We start from the raw sequence: 19,192 nt of genomic DNA, 5'->3' as shown, positions 1-19,192 counted from the left end.
AACAGGTTAAAACCAACTGGAAAAACGGGAGCATGAATACGTTCCGGTAAAGTAGTCAAGTTGGCAGCTACAAACATTCTGCTCCTGTGGTGCTTTTGTTATCTTGAGCGCTTTAAGTGAGGATGTGCAGTATCATAAGGTCACCTAGGTGTTTGTGTTTTGGCATGACTAAATGGTTATCATCCTCAAAGCCCATATGGCTATATTTTTAGATAAGGACATCAGGCTTTGTAGTTAATGATTATTGTGACACTTGCCAATATTCTGCTCAACAAACCTGCTCAACTCCATCTGATAAATTGTTATTGAAAATCCTAGGTTTGGAGCTATTTTGAAGGAAGAACATTGTATATATGTATTCTCTATCCAATACTAAAGCGTAGACACAGCTTACATCTCTTGAGTCACTCTCAAAGTTAAGAAGAGAAAAAAAAAAAAAACCAACTGAACAAAAAAAAACCCTGTTATACTGCAGCACTCAAACAGTTCCCATACAAGTAGGAGGTTTGTGGGAAAAGTGGCACAGGTTTGGTCTATGAGAAGTATTTACTTGTGGTTTAATGTTTTATGTGTTTCTGTGGCTGGAAGCAAAGAATTCTAAGTGTTTATTTCTGTATAGGCTATATAGGTTTTTAAATGCTCACTTTTTAAAAAATTCTTTCTTCTAGTAGTCAAAGAAGCCCATCACCAGGTCCAAATCATACCTCTAGCACTAGCGCATCAAATTCAACACCTGCACCGCAAAATACATCTGTACGACCCACTTGTTCGTTAACACCTACGCTAGCAGCACACTTCAATGAAAATCTTATAAAGCATGTTCAAGGCTGGCCTGCAGATCATGCAGAAAAGCAGGTGAGTACACTTGTGCTTTGCTCCCTGTGAGACTGCAAAATGTATAGCTTAAATTCTGGTTTTCTTGCACAGGTAGCTTTTTCTAGGAATTAAAAGTATTTTAAAAAACGCTGACGCTTGGCCTTAGCCAGAAAAGAGGAGAGGGGAGAGAGATAAGGCCAGACCTGCAGGTTTTACATGTGGTTGCCATTCAGCAGTTGAGTATTTTCAGTCTCACTTAAAGTACTGGTGCTTTTGAAATTCTCTCAGATGAATGCCTATCCTCCTAACTGTTACCTTACTGCCAAAGTTCTGTTGAAATTTAGATCACAAATTTCAACAAATTCTTATAATGATAATTTTTTTATGTGTGAAATGTTATTTATTAGGTGACGGAGTTAAAATATTTGAAACTGCTCCACAGTTTCAGTCACTGGGTTGTTATCTCTACACAGGGAAAGATGAACTGTGCCTTGTTTGTACCCAGTTTTTAAGATTATGTAGAGGGCTCAGACTGAATTTGGGCTATTTTTATGTAATGGGAAGTCCAGTAGAATTGCCATCTATGTTTTATAACTAACTGCATGAAACCTGTCCTGCCATGGTAATACAGGGAAACTGGGTGCACGTCAGCTGCTTGGAATGTATTACTCAAAGGAACTGAATTAGACTCAACCAATACAAGTCCTTTTGTAGGGCACCCTGCCTGACAGTCTGTATGGAATATTAATCTTACCTAGCTCGGTTTACTTTGGTCTTCTGAAGAGTGGTTACATGCTGGCTCAAGCCCACACTGGATGCTTTTGGGTAGTAACTTGCAGGATGACTCTTAGAAGCCCAGCCTAGAGTGGTACCCCCTTTGGACTCTGCTTGGGGTTCTTGTTTTGTTTCTTTTTATTAATTTTTTAAAATTTAGTTTGGAGGCATTACTGACCCGTACTGAGTAATTTGACTGATCCATTGCTGTGGAATGTGTTTTTAAGGAAATGGTGCGGCATAGCTACTGCTCTCTATGACCTTGGTGCATAGTTTTGATAGTGTTATTTTCACTGTGTGCTGAATTTACATATATCTTAATGCAGAAAGTATAGATTTATAGAGTTCATAGGCCATTTTTTCCCCACTACCAGTAATAAACAGATTTTAAAAAAAACAAAACAAAACAAAAAAAACACCAGCTAATGCTAGGCAGTCATGTACTCAGTTTGATACTTTTACTTTTGTGCCAAGTGTTACATGGTGTATTGTCTTGTCTGGCATTTCAGATTATTTCATGTGATAGTGTTGTTTATGGACCAGTTCTGAATAGTAACACTTGAGGGACTTAAGTCAGATATTTGATATAGAAGAAAAAATGCATGAGAGTATAGGTGCAATACATAGTGAAGAAGGTAAGCTAAATGAAAGTGGAGAGGCTAAAATATGCAGTGTCTTGGATTCTTCAGATTTCTAACCAGATGCATAGCTTAAATTGAAATTAGGGCATAAGAGCACATGCCAGAGTAAACTGAAAAATAAGTAAATAAATCAGGTGAGCCAGGACAGGTATTATGTGCTAAAGCAGTCAGACTTGAAGAAATGTACTGTGCAGTAATTAATAGCTAAAACAGTCTTGAACCACTAGCAGTTATCTTACAGTACTCATAAGAGGTGGTTAATTTGGAAAACTGGAAAGTTTTCCCGTTACGGATTTCCCATTACGGGAAATCCCGTAATGTGGTTAATCGGAAAATAATCAACATGACCATCTTACCTTTCAGGAATGTGAGAAACAGAATTGTAGGTGGTCTCAACTGAGTAATTGTAGAGGTACTTTGAGTATTTAACAATATCAAAGTAGAAAAAATGATGAATTTACCTCTTTAGAAACACCTGAAAAGAAAACCCTGATAATAGTCAGCACGCACCTTTTAGAAAGAAATTATGCCAGGGTTTGGTGTGGGTTTTTTAATTTGTTTTGGTTTTTTCTTTTGATAAAGTATAAGCCTTCGGTAATATGGGAAAGCAATAAACGTTATACCTGATTTGCAGCAAGACTATTAAACCTTTTAACAAGAATCTTGTATGCAAAAATTATTTTCAGACCATTTAAATGAGAATACTTTAAGATGAGTGGCTTCAAAAGAAGTACTTCAGAAGTTGTTATTGATAGTTTGCTATCAGTCTCAAGGCTTTGGAGCTGTGTAGAGAGGACACGTGAAATGGTGTCCTACTGGAGACCAGGGTGCTCCTGGGTGTCAGCATGCTCCAGAAAAGAAAACTTATGTAGAGAATTAGATCACAAACTGCTGCTTTGAACTGGAGAAATGCCAGAAGTTGCTGAAGACCTGTGCTAAATACCGCTATTTTGGGGAAGGAAAAATAAAAGTATACAAGTACTTAAGCAGATGTTGTGGATTAACCTCAGTGGGCAGCTAAGCACCAGTGGGATGGGGGAGAGAATGGGAAGGGCAAAAGTAAGAAAACTCATGGGTTGAATAAAGACAGCTTAATAAGTAAAAGGGAGGGGGGCGCCAGGAAATGATGCAAAAGCCATCACTTACCACCAGCTGACTGATGCCTGGCTAGTGCCCGAGCAATGGCAACCCTGGGAAACTGTCCCCCAGTTCTGTTGCTGAGCATGACATTATAGGCTATATCTAGAATATACCTGTGGTCAGTTTGGATCAGCTGTCCCAGCTGCATTCCCTCCCTGCCTTTTACCCGCCTACACCTGTTTGGTGGGGTGGTCAGAGAGAGAAAGGGAGAAACCCTTAATGCTGTGCAAGGACTACTGCTCAGCAATAGCTAAAGCACTGGTGTGTTATCAACACTATTTTGGTCACAGATCCAAAACACTGCACCATATGGGCTGCTGTGAAGAAAATGAACTCCATCCCAGCCAGACCCTGTGTAGCAGAGAAGAATATTGCTAAACAGTAATAGTGCAGGGGAGGATATATTTGAAACAGAGCTTTTTTTCTGGTGTGCCAGTTGCAAAAAGTCCTCTTCCCTTACTGCATTGTGATATACAGGACCTCAGAGTCTAGTCTCCTTGGTACTGTTGAAGAGTTCTCTGGAGTCATATACCCAGTTCAGTGACAAGACTTTAAGAAATGCACAAATTGGGGATAGATCATGCCCTCTAAATTTACACCACTTCTTGTCTCCACCTGACTAAGTTGGGGGTATTAAAATAATGGAGTTTGTCTGGAAGAGAACACCTGAAAAGGGCTGCAAAAGTTTTATTTCCTGTATGAGGTAGCTAGAAAGAAGATGGCATTCAATTATTTTTGTCACGGTGGCTTAATTTAGATGGGAAATTTAAGTCTGGCATTGAAACAGTGGATGGAGACCTGTAATTACTTTGGAAACTCAGGGGCCTGTCATGTACTATCTTTCAGGATGGTTGGGTAAACATTTGTTAGGATCAAGGAAATCTAAGCTATCACTGCCTTAGCATGGGCCTGGATTATCTATCTCTTGGCAGCCAGTGTTGTTCGTTTCTGATTCTAAGTGGGCTTTTGTAGAGAATTTAATGTACTTCTGATTTGATGTTCCCTTTTGAAGTTAGAGTGCTTTGCTGTTTAAAGACACACTCAGCCAGAAATCCTCTGGCTACACCCAGTTGTTTCCAATGCATGATTCAAAATCCTAACCTTATGTGTAACTGTTGCAGGCATCAAGATTACGTGAGGAAGCCCATAACATGGGAAGTGTCCATATGTCAGAAATTTGTACTGAATTAAAGAATTTAAGGTCTTTAGTTCGAGTATGTGAAATTCAGGCAACTTTGCGTGAGCAAAGGTAAGTGTGTTCTCTGTGTTTATTTTCAAAATGATAATTTTCAGTTGGTATTAGAATTCCCATTTTGGCATTGTTTTGCATGAGCGATATTTACTGATGACTTTGCAAGTATGCTAATACTTGCCAGGTTTGCATGCTGTCTTCCCTGCATACGTTCTACCTGTTTCCCACAAAGATATCTCTTAGTCTCCAGTGCATAGAACCAAATATGCATATGCAACTTCTGTATGTATTTTCACTTAGAAAAGAAGTATCTTTCCAGATACATTAGGGCATTAGGAAAAACTGATTAACTCACACTAGTTCAGCATAGTTCTAAAATATCTGTCCATACGTGATGCATAGATCACATAGGTACACATCTGCACAGTTTATACTGGTCTTAAACACTAGTTTGCGTGAGACATTTATTAGGTCTAAAGCCAGAACAAGTCTGAACAGGTGTCATTGATACCACAAGCTAAGGAAAAATTAATGTTTGTTACTTAGGGAGGAGGTGTCTGAGGAGATCTTGGAGTTTTTTAGTGAGATGTTGATTATAGCAGAGTAGACTACTTCTTCTTTAGTCAGTAATAGCGGGTGTCTTGTGTATCATCAAGCAATACAAAACCACGTTGCTGAAGACACTTGTGCAAGATTGAAAAATTTAGTCTTACAGTACATGCTGAAACTTTTCACCAGTAGTCATGATCCTGAATCTACTTTCATATTCAGTTTCCTTTTCAAATGACGTTATCCCATCTATTAAGTCACACTGCAGTTTGAATACAGTGATTCTGATCTACTATTTTAATCTGCTTCAACAGCGTTGCATGCTGTTTAAATAGCTTTATCCTAGAAGCTCTTGCTTTTTGGCAGTCAGTAAAACGATTGTTTAGTCAGAATTGGGCTGTAGTATATTTGTAAATCTTTCCTAATAAAGAATCAGAAACATCCATTCTTTCTGGAATTTTAAGTCATAGCTTCATTACATAAATTACAATTTCTGGAGTATAATTAATGAACTGCTTGGTTTCTTACAGGTTTTACTTCCTAAGGTTTCATTTTTGTCTGGGTGCGCATTTGATAGGAAATAACACGCCAATATCATTGTTCAGCTCGCTAAACAGCACCTTGTTTCTTGTACACTGTGTATCCTTAAGCTATCGATGGATAATGATTATTATTACTTTGAATCTGTGATAACATGTATCTTTTATTTTTGCTGCAATCCCAAAGATGTGGAGTACATGGCATAAGTAACAAGTTGGTGAGGAGAGGCTTTCGCAAAGGATGGGGTTGTCAAAGCCGATAGATTTGAATGATGATATCTTGATACTTTGGGACAGAAGAGCACTACTTAAATTTGTTCTAAGAGGGAACTTTATCTCTAGGCAAAGCGAGTATATTGTTGTAACCATAACTGACAGCATGTGAGAAACGCACTTTTTACTGACTATATTTTATATGCCCACACCTTTTAAGTTTAATTGATTTTTTTTTAGTTTGTCTATTTTAATTGTTTTTCACTTACTTTTCAGTAGAAAATTAACTTTTATTGAACTGGGTGCATATTTGAAAAGTGTTCTGCAAAAGTCTGCTTAAGTGGATGCTTTTTCTGCATCAATTAAAGTTGCTTCAGACTTTATGGAATATTTCTATGAAGCTTCAGCTTTCCCTGAGTATTTTCTTAATTCATTCCCATGCTTGCATTACACTTGGCATCATGAAAAGTTATTTCAAAATATTCTTTAATTATTCTAGGAAACACTTCTGTAAACCAAATGTTCATAAATCACAGTAGTTGTTTATGTCAGTTTAGTAGAAGGGAATTGCTAGCAATATAATCTACTTCAAAGCCATGTGTAGTTACAGCTATTTTTTTTCTCTTAGATGTTTTTTAATGATCACATATTTTGAGATTGGAGTTTACCATAACTAGAGACTACCACTAGCCACAGAATCAAATACTAGAAAAAAATTCTTGCGCTTAGAAGAAAAATGGCTTTTTTAAAAAAACGTTTGAGCACTTTGGGTTGTTGTACAGTCTGGAAAACGGCATGACACAGGCATTCTTCAGAATGTTCAGTTACTCAATATACTCTTCCAGCGTCCCGCTTTTTCTGGGAGTTGAATTTAGATGAAGAGCAGGCTTAAACATAACTGTGTATCAGTCACAATGAAATACAGCAAGTTAATTTTCTGACCTAAGGTGTCAAACATGGCAGGTCTCTGTGCGTTTGTATACAGTGTTTCTGGTGATTGGACAGATTGGGAATATATTTTAAAATATCTGTATTTTATTAATAGGGTTAAGAAGCTTGGTATTTTACACTGAAATTGTAGAAGTACTTGTGTTAATATCTCTGTATAATGGCAATGTTTATGCTAATTTATTTCTTTTCTCTTGCAGGATACTATTTTTGAGGCAACAAATTAAAGAACTTGAAAAGCTAAAGAATCAGAATTCCTTCATGGTGTGAAAAGTTGTAAACAATTGCACATGGTTTTGAGTACAGGAACTATTAAACTGATGCCCAGTCTTAACACTTTTGAGCTGCATTTGAGTAGACTTTGGACCGTTGAGCTGGGCAGAAAAAAAGTTGACATGGGGAAGGGGACAGGAGGGAGTCAAATTCAGGGGAAAGATACAAGAATGATTTGTAAAACCCTTGAAATGTAGATTTCTTGTAGATGTATTCTTCACGTTGTAAATATGTTTTGTAGAGTGAAGCCATGGGAAGCCATGTGTATCAGAGCTTAGACATCCAAAACTAATCAATGCTGAGGTGGCTAAATACCTAGCCTTTTACATGTAAACCTGTCTGCAAAATTAGCTTTCTTTTTTTTTTTTTCTAGTTAATTTATCATTCAGAAATCTTGCATTTCCTAAAATTCAATGCAAGCGCCAGGCGATCTGTGTCTAAGGCTGCAACAATTTGGGTAATGTACAAAATATCATGAAACAACTGTTTCCACACTTGCACCGAATCGAGAGCAGTGCTTCTCCATTTCTGTTTTACAGAGAAATGTTTTTCATTTCTGTGTTCCATTTCCCTGTGAAATCCTAAATCTGATTTTATCAGTTTTTTAATGCTTCTAATTTTCTCTTTTCTTAAGGCACTGTTGCTATGGCACTTTTTCTATAATCTTTTCATTCCTGTGTACAGTAGCTTAAAATTGCAGTGATTGAGCATAACCCACTTGTTTGTATAAATTATTGAAACGTATTTCCATTTGCACCCTGTAAGAATGGACTTATAGTACTGCTGGGCATGTGTGCTGAAAGTACATTACTTGCTCAAACATAAGGAAATAGCCCAATGAACATGTTAACATGGTTGTGGGAGGGGAAAGAGGAAAAAAAAAAAAGCTAGTCAGATGTGAATTGTATCTGTTGTAATAAACATGTTAAAACAAAGAAACACTGGTTTTCATTTCCTTTGGTCAACACATTAAAATTTGGTCTGTTTGGGGACTCTTTATTAGAACTGTTCTTGTTGAACATTTTTGTACTTAAATAATTCCTCAAGGGAGGTTTTGTTTAAAACTTGTAAACAGGAAAATGTGTATAAAATATTTAATGAAATATAAAATTCAACAAGAATGATTTAAGACACCTCCCCAACAGTTGTCATATGTTAACTCCTGGTTTACCTGTCTTGATACTATGACATTTCATTTCGAAGGATGTTTGTGTTGTAGCTAACTGTTTAAGTCTGGTGCTGACTGCTGTTCTTAACCATCACAAAACGCTGAATTTGTGTAATTGGAGCAACCCACCGTTTGAAAATGGTGGCAAAGCTCAGCTTTGTATATTGTTTCCTAAAGTATATTAAAAATAAAAAAGAAACTATTGCTACTACAAAATAAACGTGGCTTTTTCTTTGCTTAGAAACAACAACAAAAATAGCGATGGCAGTACTAGTTTAATATTCGCAGAGGTATATCTGTTACAGTAGTCTGTTAAGTAAGAAAGAGTGTAGGTGATGGATTAAAAAAAGAACCTAATGATAAAGGTGTTGACATGTGACACTACATGTTTTGTTCATACAAAATACTGTCTTTCAGCACCAGAAACATTATTTGATCTTTTGCTTTACCTTGTCTCATGTTGAGTGGGCTCGGACTGGTTTTTTCATCAGTGGGAGCTGAATGCTCTGTCCAAACAAGACATTGCAAATGGAACAAGTTGAAATAACCAACGATTAAAAAAAGAGAAATCAGGACAGATTAACATGGTCCTCACTTTCCAACCCAGTATGTGCTGCTGTGTTTCATATAATGCAAATGTTTGGTTTTGCTCAGAAACTGGGACTAGTATAATCTTGAATGATTTAATTTTAACGTACATTGTTTCTGCATTTTTAGAGACCCACGGCCAAGTGACAGGAGGCTTCCTGAGACTTGTATTTGCCTAACGTCCTATTTCTTGTCATGCTCATGGTCTTGAGGTTGCCCAGGCATGGGAAAACAGCGCATGAAATGGATGGACATACAGGTGATCTTTCACCAGTGGCTGTCCTTAGTTCCAGTATTCTGCTGTTCAGTTACTTGCGGAGACAAGGGTTGCTTCTGTCCTAATAGATGTGCTGGGCCTATTTTCCACAAGCTTATCTTGTTTCCTTTTGATTCGTGTATTGTCCTTTATAACACCTGGTAGCAATGAGCTTCACAAATTAATTTTGTTCTGTAGAAAATTGATTTGGATTATTTCTTTAAACCTCTGGTTTGAATGAATTTTCATATATGCTTAGCTGCGGCCTATTGATCTTATTATTTATTGGTTTACAGAAGAGTCTCTCTTCCAGCCTGAAGCGTGTTAGTCTGTTTTATCACCTGAAAACTTTCATAATGTACAAATGGGGAAAAATAACTCAGGAGTAACAAGGATTAACGTGCTACTTTAACCCCTTAAAAATACATGCAAGCATACACGTACATCACACAGACACGCTGTCTCCAGGTGATGTCTTCCCTAGCTACTGCAGTAAAGACGACTTCTTTGCCAGCAGCAAGTGGCATACTGAAAGCTCGTTGGCCTTCGTATTTGCTTACCATGCAAAAGCTTCCCTCCCCCATCCTCTGCACCCTTCCAAAGCCTGGAGCTGTCAGTAGCTGAGGAGCGACAGCTTGCCAAACTCTCGCTAGCATCAGGCAAGTTGGGGAAGAAGATTGCAGGTGCTGCTGTAGACACTAACCAAATGGCAGGGTCTGGTTTAGCATCCTTCAAACTGGCTTCACTAACTTAAAAATGCAATTTTGGCCTCACTGTGATCTGGTGACCCTCTTTAGTGACGTGCAGAAGCTGGCCCTCTGTATACTGCTTGGGGGGGGGGGAAGCCCCAGATTTTTCTCCTTCCTTTCAAATCTATCTGAAGTTGGACAAAAAAGAAATGGGCAGATGCTCTGAGACCTGTTACTAGATTACTGGCTTATCATTGTTACCCATCCTGAAGCTGGTGGTGTCCTGTCAAATGTAGCTGACATTGTTTAATGACAAGGGCTTTGTTGGATCATTCTACACCTGCAAGTCAAGTCAGATGAGTTTCCTTGGGGCAAATCTTGTTTTCTTCCTAGGCAGGTGTTCAGAAAGTGTTTATTGGAGTTGCAGGATGTGGTTTCTATATTGATTACTTAGGTGGTCAACGAATAGTGGCGAGAAACTCATGAAAGAACTGTTGTTGCCTATGTTACTTTTGGTTATCCTGTTAATGCACTTGCTAAGCAACTCTTCCATATAATAGATAAATAGTCTTTAGGATGACTTTAGAGATTGAGCCCGTACAATCGCGCTGCAAGCAGCACAATTGGCATCCTGTTTTATCGGCTGTGGTGGCATGCTCACGGAACTCCAGCAGAACGAGGGGGTTAATATAAAAAAACATGACAGATTTTTTTCTTTTTTATCTTTTTTAAGGCCTCTGATATCTTTGAAAGTCTGCATACTTTTTTTTACTGGTCTTGATGCTAAATGCTGTGGCCAACTGCTCTACTTTGGTCAACTTCCCCTGCTTAGACTGATCTCTTGCTGCAATGTAGTGTCTACTTTTCAGACTTGTTTTATTAATTGTATCTCCTTTGGTAGAGGCGTCTTACCTTTTGATGGATGCAGGTGCTGCCTTTACTGTTGTAGCTAAAAACATATTCAGAAGAGGTGTATAATTGAGGCTGGAGAGAATTAAAAACATTTCCATTCCTCTTTGGAGCAGCCCCATTGCTGGAGTATCCTCAAAAATACGTGAGAAAATACTGGATAGTCCTGCCATGTCTCCTAAGTCTGTGGGTCAAAGACAACTGTATCTTCCTGTCACCCTTTCATTCCAGTGTTGCCTTGCCTACAATGACATCCTGAGGACTTGTCAGATTCCTTTGTGGCTGTGAGTTTGGCTGCAGTGGCCAATATCGCAGATTCTGCTGAAAGGAAGGAGTGATGCGCCCTCAGCATCGCTCTGTCACTGTGCTTTGGGGGTACTCATGAGTCAGCTGTGCGTAAGGGCAGTCACTCTAACCCTAAATTAACATGTGGCTGCTGGATATATAGTTAAATTTCAAGTCCGTTCTTGGAATTAAGAGCCGGATGTTTTTGTGAATACATCATCTCTATTGCTGTTCCTAGAATAATATTCTGTCCTCACCAAAACACAATCTCATTTACAGACGTAAGATTATAATGAGGCAATTCTGGATGATTTAAAAATACTGCTTTGATTTTTGAAAGTTTCCTGCAGAGGAGTATTCTGAGCTAAAGTGCCATCCTATTGACGTTAGCACTGTCCTTCTACCCATAATTACTGATTAGTTATACATGGGGGTTGTTTTGTTTGTTTGGTTTTGGGGGGTGTGTGTTTCTTGGGGGTTTTTTAATTATTTCATAAGAATCAGAGCTTTTGATGTAGGAGGAATTTGTTTCTTTGCCCAGCCTAACAACTTCTTTGGCAGTTGTTTGACTAACTGCAAAAGAAAACAAAAGCTTTCATTTGCAACCGGGATCCATATATATGTTGAGTTCTTTTGCAAAGAAAATTGTTTTCACCTGTGATACAGTTTTGGATTCCAGTTACACATCACTCTCTTCAGATATCTGATAAGTTCCTGTGTCTTGTATCTATTTGGTCTCCTACAACAGGCATTTGGTAAGATTCAGCCTTTTATAGCTGTAGCCGCCAGCTCTGTTCTAACCTTCCTGGATGCCTGTGTTGCTGCTGCTGCACTAATTCGGCTGGAATTGCTCCAGAAGACGCTCCTTCCTACCGATTTCTGTATTTCCCAACCATGGTTTTCTGTTTGAAGAGCCTATCTGAGGGAGAGGACTGATGCAGACTTTCTACCAATTAGGGCCCCAGCTTGCTGAGGATCTGTAAGTCATGAGGCACTTTTCTCCTCCCTAATAAAGACACTAACTCACCCGATCTCTGATCTAGGACTTTCTAGAGAATGAACTGTCAGGTTTTGTCTCCCATGGGAACTATTAACATTCTGGCAAGTCTTGCATCCCGGACAGGTCCTGTCTGGAGCTGTGGGGTTGTATGGCAGCTGTACTACGTGGCTCCAGATACCAGGCTTTGCACACCAGGTTTGGAAACACAGCTTGAACGACTTCACCTTTCTGGCAGTTATTCAATACATGTGAGGGTATTTTGTCAGCTTCTGATAGTCACATGTGCCAGAGAAGATTTGCAAAGGGATACCATCTACTGCATGCAGTGCCACGCTCAGGGATGGGTCCCTTCACTCCAGTTTGAAATCTCAGAATTTGGGCTGAGTGAAAAGTGTGTGTTAATAGAGCGAAGCTCAGAATGACTAGTTATGCTCATCTTCCCTTTTACTGTATGTTACAAGAAAATTAATCCAATTAATTATGGATAATACTGTCGCAGCCATCTGCACCAGTAGCTAGAATGGTGCAAGTCACTTAAATTGATTCTCTCCCTCTCTTTCTCACAAATTTCTAAAGTTGACACATGGAGATCTGTTAGTGTGTTGCCTTTCAGAGCTCTGAACACCGTCCTTCTGCCTGGCCAGGCAGATTTACTGTCAACATCTTACATACTTCTCTGTCCAAAAATCTGTGATTGGATCTTTTCTCAGTGTAATTGGGATGCTGTCAGAGTTTGACCGGGGTTCCTGTTCTTCTGCTAGATGCGTCCTCGTTAGCAGCAGAAAGCTTGTGTACTGGGAAGAGTTATTTGGCAAGGTGACCGAAGCCCGTGGCAGATGGTGCTACAGAAGGTGAATGTGCTGTCAGAAAGTCTGCGCTACTTGATGGTGCCAAGGAGCTCTGATGTCCACCAGCTCCATCCAGGTTCCTTTAGCTGCTGCTCTGCATCCTTGGAGTAAAGGTTTTTTCTTTCTTCCACATTTTAAAAGGTTTAATTTAACTTTTTCTTCTTGTCGGGGATTCAGTTACACAGTAAGTTTTCTATCTTTTTTTTAAACGAGAAAGCTATTAAACCCCTGACATCATGTCCCTATCTTCAATTGCTAAACAAAACTGCCTTTCTGTTTGCAGTAACATTGCCAGTAGAAGCATGGGTAATTGAACCTCTTGATATGATTATTTTTTAGGATAAAAATTCACACACTTTGACCTAGGGTGGTATTCAAATTTCACTGAATTAAAAAAAATAAAATAGTTCATTTATTGTATATTTTGTTCTCATGCCCCCTGGCTTTTCTTTACCTGTACAATTAGGGACAAGGTTGTGGAGGGGGGTGTGTGTGTGGAGTGCATATAGGTAACGCACAGTGATAGGACAAGTTCTTTAAGGTCTCTTATTTGCTTCATAGGTGGTTTGGTTAAAAGAATTGCTCATTGAGGGTGAGGCTTCACACAGTGGGAGAGCTTATCTGACATCCAGCTCCCTGCAAAAAGAATAGACCCTTCCTTACTGCTTCCCTGCTCCCGGTGATGTGCTCCTGCTGAGTCCTTTTTGCCAGCCCTGAAGCAGTTCAGGGAGCAAAGCCCCAGCACAAACCTGCCTGGTAAATGTGTTGGCTGACTTCACAGGCTGAGAGACTCGCACTAATGGTAAAAGCAAGTGCAGGCCTGGCACCTTCTGGCATTGAAGAGCAGGTCAGAGTAACTCTTGGGGCAGCAGTAAGCTCAAATGTTAAAGACCAGTTGCTCATAAAACACTGAGGTTTGTGTGCAGAGAGAAGGGCTGGGGGCATGGAGACTGCTCCAAGTCAGGCATGTTTTTCTGAGGTTTGGATGCACATACACTTTCGTCTGAAAATTTCATCTCTGTGAATGTTCACCTGCTGTGCAGCTGAACAAAATCCTAACCGAACAACCAAACTGCCCTATTAACTGCTACATGAATTTTCAACTAAGCATGAGTAAAGGTGTAATTATCAACCATGCTCTCAGTAATATATTTAAAACAAAGCACCCATCCCAAAACAGTGCGTCTTAATAGGTTTGGAATACAAATGGAGGAGTGTCTCCAAGGAGATGCTATTCCTCTTCAACTGTTACTCCCTGTTAAACTAACACTGAGCTGCTATTCTTGCCCTGGATGGTTTCTTTAGATACCAAACCTCTCTCAAGAATGAGGAAAAATCAGCTCAGCTGTCCTCATCTGCCATCTGAGGAGTTTAGAGCATTTCCTGAACTCCTTAGTCTGCAGGCTCCTCTGCGGGAGCCTTGTGAGCAAGCATGTGTCCTCGCTGTGGGTCCCAAGCAGCCTGCCAGGCTGGGGCTCTCCCACGGTTCGTGGGCCAGCTCGGGTGCTTGGCAGACTCTGCCTTGTGCCAATACACAGAGAGACGCAGGCTCTTTCTCTGTGTGTGCTTTCTCTCTTTCTCCAGACAATCTGCCTCACTTCTGGGGTGGCTGAAGCTGCGTTTGGTGCCTGCTCAGGGGAGGGCACAGTATCTGAGCTGGTCCAGCACTGCCCCCAGCTCAGCAGAGACAAACTAGCACATGGCCTGGGAAAAAGCCTCTGCTTCAGCTGGCACTTCTTTACTCAGTTGGAGTTTTCAGTGCTGTAGTGTCTTAGGAAGCTCCAAGGTGCAGGAACCTTTCTAGCCTCCCCAAGGGATCCAACCCTGGAGGGTCAGAGCAAGAGAAACACCAAAATGAGGGTTCAGAAAAGCACAGCAGGATGTCTGTCCTCTCCTGAACTGCATCGAGCACTGTTACTACGGCCAGCTCAGGTTAATTTTGGCAATGCCAGGCCAGACCCGTTCCTCTGGAAACTGGGTTCCGTTTGTTTAAAATGCATTGTTACTGTTTTGGGAGCTCTGATATCCCACTAGAATAATCTTTGGTAAAACCTCCTAAACCTCTGTATTTTCCTCCTAGCTAACATGCGTGGCTTTCTCTTTAATTCTTAATATATTTGAACTTGCTTAATTCTCTAGCGACCAGTTTCAGTACTGCTCATCCTTGACCAATATAAGCTTAAGTGGAGTTTATATGTTAGGTGTAGATTTCTGACTGAATTTTTCCTGAAATGGCAGCCATTGTCCCAAGCTACTTTGGGTTAGAGGTATGATTTGGAATATCTCACTGAACAGAAAGCAACATTTTGGTAGCTGGTTCATGGGAGTTTGCTATGTGCTTTTGCAGTTTCACAAGACTGATCTTCACGGCATTGGTAAAGCGTAATGGTGCTCTGAGTTTCACAAAAACATATCTTGTGCCGTGGAGAATGGGATGATAAACCTCATGCCTGGATGGTACTTAGTAAGGGACTTGGTTTCAGGCATGCTATAGATGGATTATTCAGCATTTTGTAGTCTGCAAACAGGTTTCCATTATCATGCATTGACATAAATTGCTGTTACCAATTTTAGGTAAGCTAAAAATCATATCACAAGAATAACTTCTGCTCAAATCCAGTGTGCACAGCCATGGGCACTAGATTTTTAGAGAATCTAGTATGAAAACATTAAGACGTAAAGAGGCTTAAAACTACCTTGGGCTTGTGCAGTTACACATAGATTTAGGTGAGGACCACCTAAAGGAAACCTGTCATTAACTTCTTCTTAAATAGGTATTTTAAAAATTTTGTATTTTTAATGACATTCTACCCTTTTGTACTGCCTTGTTGAACTCCAGTGGGATTTGGATTATTACAAGAGTTTTCACAAGGGAAATTTTGTTAAACACATTTTTTTCAGCAGTGACTTCCCTGGCTGACAAGTAGAAATATTACTATAACCTCATATTTTGTACCCCTTCATAGTAGAGGTTATGAGATTTATTTTTTTTCTTTAGAGTGGGAGGGATTAATTCACTCATGCAGAGTTATTCAGAGAGAATTTCTACCTGGGAATCTAATGTAGTTGTCATGAGCTTTTGTAATGCCTTTTTTGTATGTGTCAAGCAAAGCATACATAAACGAAGAATGTCTTAAACAGCGTATCCTAAACCCCCTAAATTCAGAAAAAGCTGTGGGAATCTATAACTTTCCTGAGGAGAGGAAAATGCTAAAAATGAAATCAGATTTTTCTGTTTTTGTTGCACACTCGAATTCTGCGCAGGCTTGAAGTTTTCAGTGAAGTTGGATTCAATTTCATTAAATACCATATTTTCTGTGTGCTTTTCTGTTTTGTGGAATTTCCTGGGATGAATGACATGACATTTGTGAATTACAGGAAATAGTTTTAACTGAATCTGCATTTCAATATTAATCTAAAACTCAGAGATTATTAATGCATTTTAATCAATGCTGAAGTAGGCTGTGGTGGCTTTAAAGAGGTTTCCCTGAACTGAGAAACCAATCTACTTAATTGTGTCCATTTTGAACCATCCAGGCCATTTTATTTGAAATGTTATTCTTCCTTTTTTAATATTTGAGGCTTGCTTTTCTTCCTACCCCCACTTTCACATCTCTTAAGATCCTTACTGCACCCTGTCGTAGTGAATCTTCATCTTTGGTCACGGATTGTGTCCCCTCCTCTGGTCATGTAATAGCCTGCGACAAAAGGGTCTTGCTGTGCTCTGTCAGTCATGCAATTTCTCCTAGGTAGGATTTCATCATCCACTGCAGTCTTACAATCCTCATGCTGAAGTTTTCACTGTCTTGGCCTCATCTTCCTCTGCCTGATTCTGTTTCCCTGCTGCCCTTTGCCTCCTCTGGTCAGTGTCTCATAAAACCCAAGGTCCTTCTATTGTCTAAGGCATTTCCTTTATCCCACCTCTGGTTACATCTCTCGCTGGGTGCTCAGCACGGGTGTTCGTCTTTAGGGAAATGCCCTTCTGCCAGCCCTTCCAGCATCAGCTCTCACAGTCAGAAACCAGTCCTCGGTGCTCTACACCCGCAACCTCTCAGGCAGCGTCAGGAAAGCTCCCGGTCAGGGGAAGCCGGGGCGAGGGCGATGGGTGCCCTGCTGCAGGGGGTGCCGCTATAGGTGTCAGTGCTTTGCTGGGGACCAGCAGTGCTGCTCGGCAAGAGGGGCTCCCCCTGCCCCAACAGCGGGCCAGGCTGTGGCACGGCGAGACACAGTGTGCGGGGCTGGAGACTGGGCTCCCGCCGGGCCTACACAGTGACCATGCTAGCTAGGGACAGGTTTCATCGCTTCTAGTGTTTTTCTCTAAAGCACCAGCAGCAGAAGGGCTTGTGCGATCTGAAAGCCAAAAACGTCACCCTCTTGGGGGCAGGTACCCCCTGCCCAGTTAGTGTATGAAGGTAACAGGCTGCCAGCTCTTGCCTGGGACATCACAGGGTTGTTTTCTTGCCTAAGGTGCAGCTTCCCCTTCTCTTCACCACCCACACCTTAATCATATTTCCATATTTCCCAGAAGACAGCATGCAAAGACTTGTTTTGAGGCCAGTTGTTTGAACTTCTGCAGTTCTTTGCCAGACACAAACCCCACCAGCTCCCTCTGGAAAAGCCCCATCTTCTTCCAGTGCTACAGCTGGTTTCTTGTAACCAAACCCCCCGGGAACCCAAACTTTTTCCTGATTAAAGCTAAACTGAAGACATAAGGCTGGGTGAAAATCTGAATGGTTTCACAATGCTTTTTTGTCCTACGTGTGCTTCTTACTGTTATCTGAGCTGCCACTGTACCCCTTCTGCAAAAGATGCTTTGGGGAATGGGATTTCTAAAAAGTGCTTAATGAAAATAATAATAAAATAAAAGTCATTACTTTGTGTGTGTGTGTTGCAAATATTATACCTTAGAGTTTCCTCTGTGCACAAGGGCTTGCAGCACCTGGAGGGAAAGGTTATGCTCTGCCTGCCATTGGTGTTCAGCCTCACCTTTCCTCCTCACAGTGCTCATCCAAATGTGCCCCCAGAGACCCTGACCTCAGTTACTGTAAAATTATGGCAAGCAAAAGCCTGTTAGGAAGGAGTGAGGCTTTCAGTACCCCTATATCATACCCCTGGGACAGATGCTTGCCCTTAAAGCCTGTGTTTGAATTGGTTTTGAAGGTTAGTGCACTTCTTTTTTTTTCTCTCTCTTTGATTTCCTCCTTTCTTAGCTGAAATAAACACAGTTTTAATGTAAAATATAATAGAAATATAATAACATAGCATTTGCTAAAACAACAAAAGGATCCAGCCATGTAGGCTTTATTCTTGCTACTGTTAATTGGCCAGAGCAGATTACGCCATTTTGCAACAGCTGCTGATTTCACCAGGGCTGCCCCGGTGGTGTTGCTTCGCCCTCTGTCTAGTCTGTCTGGATGCTTCTTCTTTCAAGAATTTGATATACTTGGGACATAATTGGGAAATTACTGGGGAAAACATTGTTTTCATGTTGGTTGTTTTTACTCTAAGTGTTGACACATTCTGTCCCTCCAAATCTTGGTGATTAAAGAGGAGGCTTTTGACCCTGGAGATGACAAATAAATTCACTCGCTTTGCCAAGCTAGAAATGGAGTGTCTTGTGACAAGAGAATGTTGAAGAATTTTTTATGTCTCCCCTAGCCTTGTCCTCCCTCTCTGCATCCATCCTGCTTTCCCACTTTTGTACGTGGCAAAGCGCCTGTTCCCTTGGTTGGTGGCCTTGCATTTCAACATACAAGACTGCAGGAGCACTGTGCCTGGGGCTGCGTACCCAGCCCTAAACCCCACTGAGCCTCAAGGTCGCCGTGAGATTTTAAGACTTGCTCCTACCTGGAGGGACAGGGTTTGAACTTGCTTCTGTTTTCACTCCAGGGTCTTGAAAGTCTCCAGCATCAAGCCCAGAGAAGGGAAACCATCAGCTTGTTTCTCCCAAACCACCAAACTGAGAAGAGGTTCACTCAGTGTCAGTGTCACTGGTGATGGAAGGCAGATCTGAGCACCTGGGAAATGGCGAGATCCTTTGGTACCTGCTCCCCTCTGGTCACGCACCCTTCTGGTCTGTTTGCTCTTCTGTAGTGGGAGTAAGGCAGAAAACCCCCTCCAGGCACAGTGCTTGCCCTTCAGAAACCCCAGAGGATAAGGTAAAAGGACAGGAACTGGTCACCCAGGACTGGCCTGCCCTCCTCCCAGAGAAATGCAGCTTGACTTCCAGCTGACCCTCAGGCTTTTACAAGCCTAAAGAGAGAGAGTTACAGATTTGTTAACAGCTATTTTATTACACTTACAGATTGTATGAGTTGTGTTTTATTGGAACGCAGAACTTGGCAGGTTCTGCGTTTGGCTGCAA

General features: G+C 40.7%; 1 protein-coding gene across 11 annotated transcripts in view; it reads left to right on the top strand.

Annotated features, from left to right (window-relative positions):
- WAC (WW domain containing adaptor with coiled-coil) overlaps positions 1–8,473 on the top strand; it is a 61,817-nt gene extending 53,344 nt beyond the window's left edge. For 8 of the 11 annotated variants that reach the window (XM_075082561.1, XM_075082555.1, XM_075082558.1 and 5 more), the window contains 3 exons: positions 669–855; positions 4,493–4,620; positions 7,013–8,473. In XM_075082561.1, coding sequence (XP_074938662.1) covers positions 669–855; positions 4,493–4,620; positions 7,013–7,082 — 385 coding nt within the window. In that variant the 3' untranslated portion in view covers positions 7,083–8,473. The remainder of the gene's footprint in view (positions 1–668; positions 856–4,492; positions 4,621–7,012) is intronic. The other 3 variants (XM_075082559.1, XM_075082557.1, XM_075082554.1) reach the window with 1 other exon arrangement.
- The last annotated feature ends 10,719 nt before the right edge of the window (positions 8,474–19,192 follow it).

This window comes from Phalacrocorax aristotelis, chromosome 2 (assembly GCF_949628215.1).
Source record: "Phalacrocorax aristotelis chromosome 2, bGulAri2.1, whole genome shotgun sequence".
Classification (NCBI taxonomy): domain Eukaryota; kingdom Metazoa; phylum Chordata; class Aves; order Suliformes; family Phalacrocoracidae; genus Phalacrocorax; species Phalacrocorax aristotelis.
Note: the sequence above shows the minus strand (reverse complement) of the source record. Positions and strands in the feature narration are given on the sequence as shown.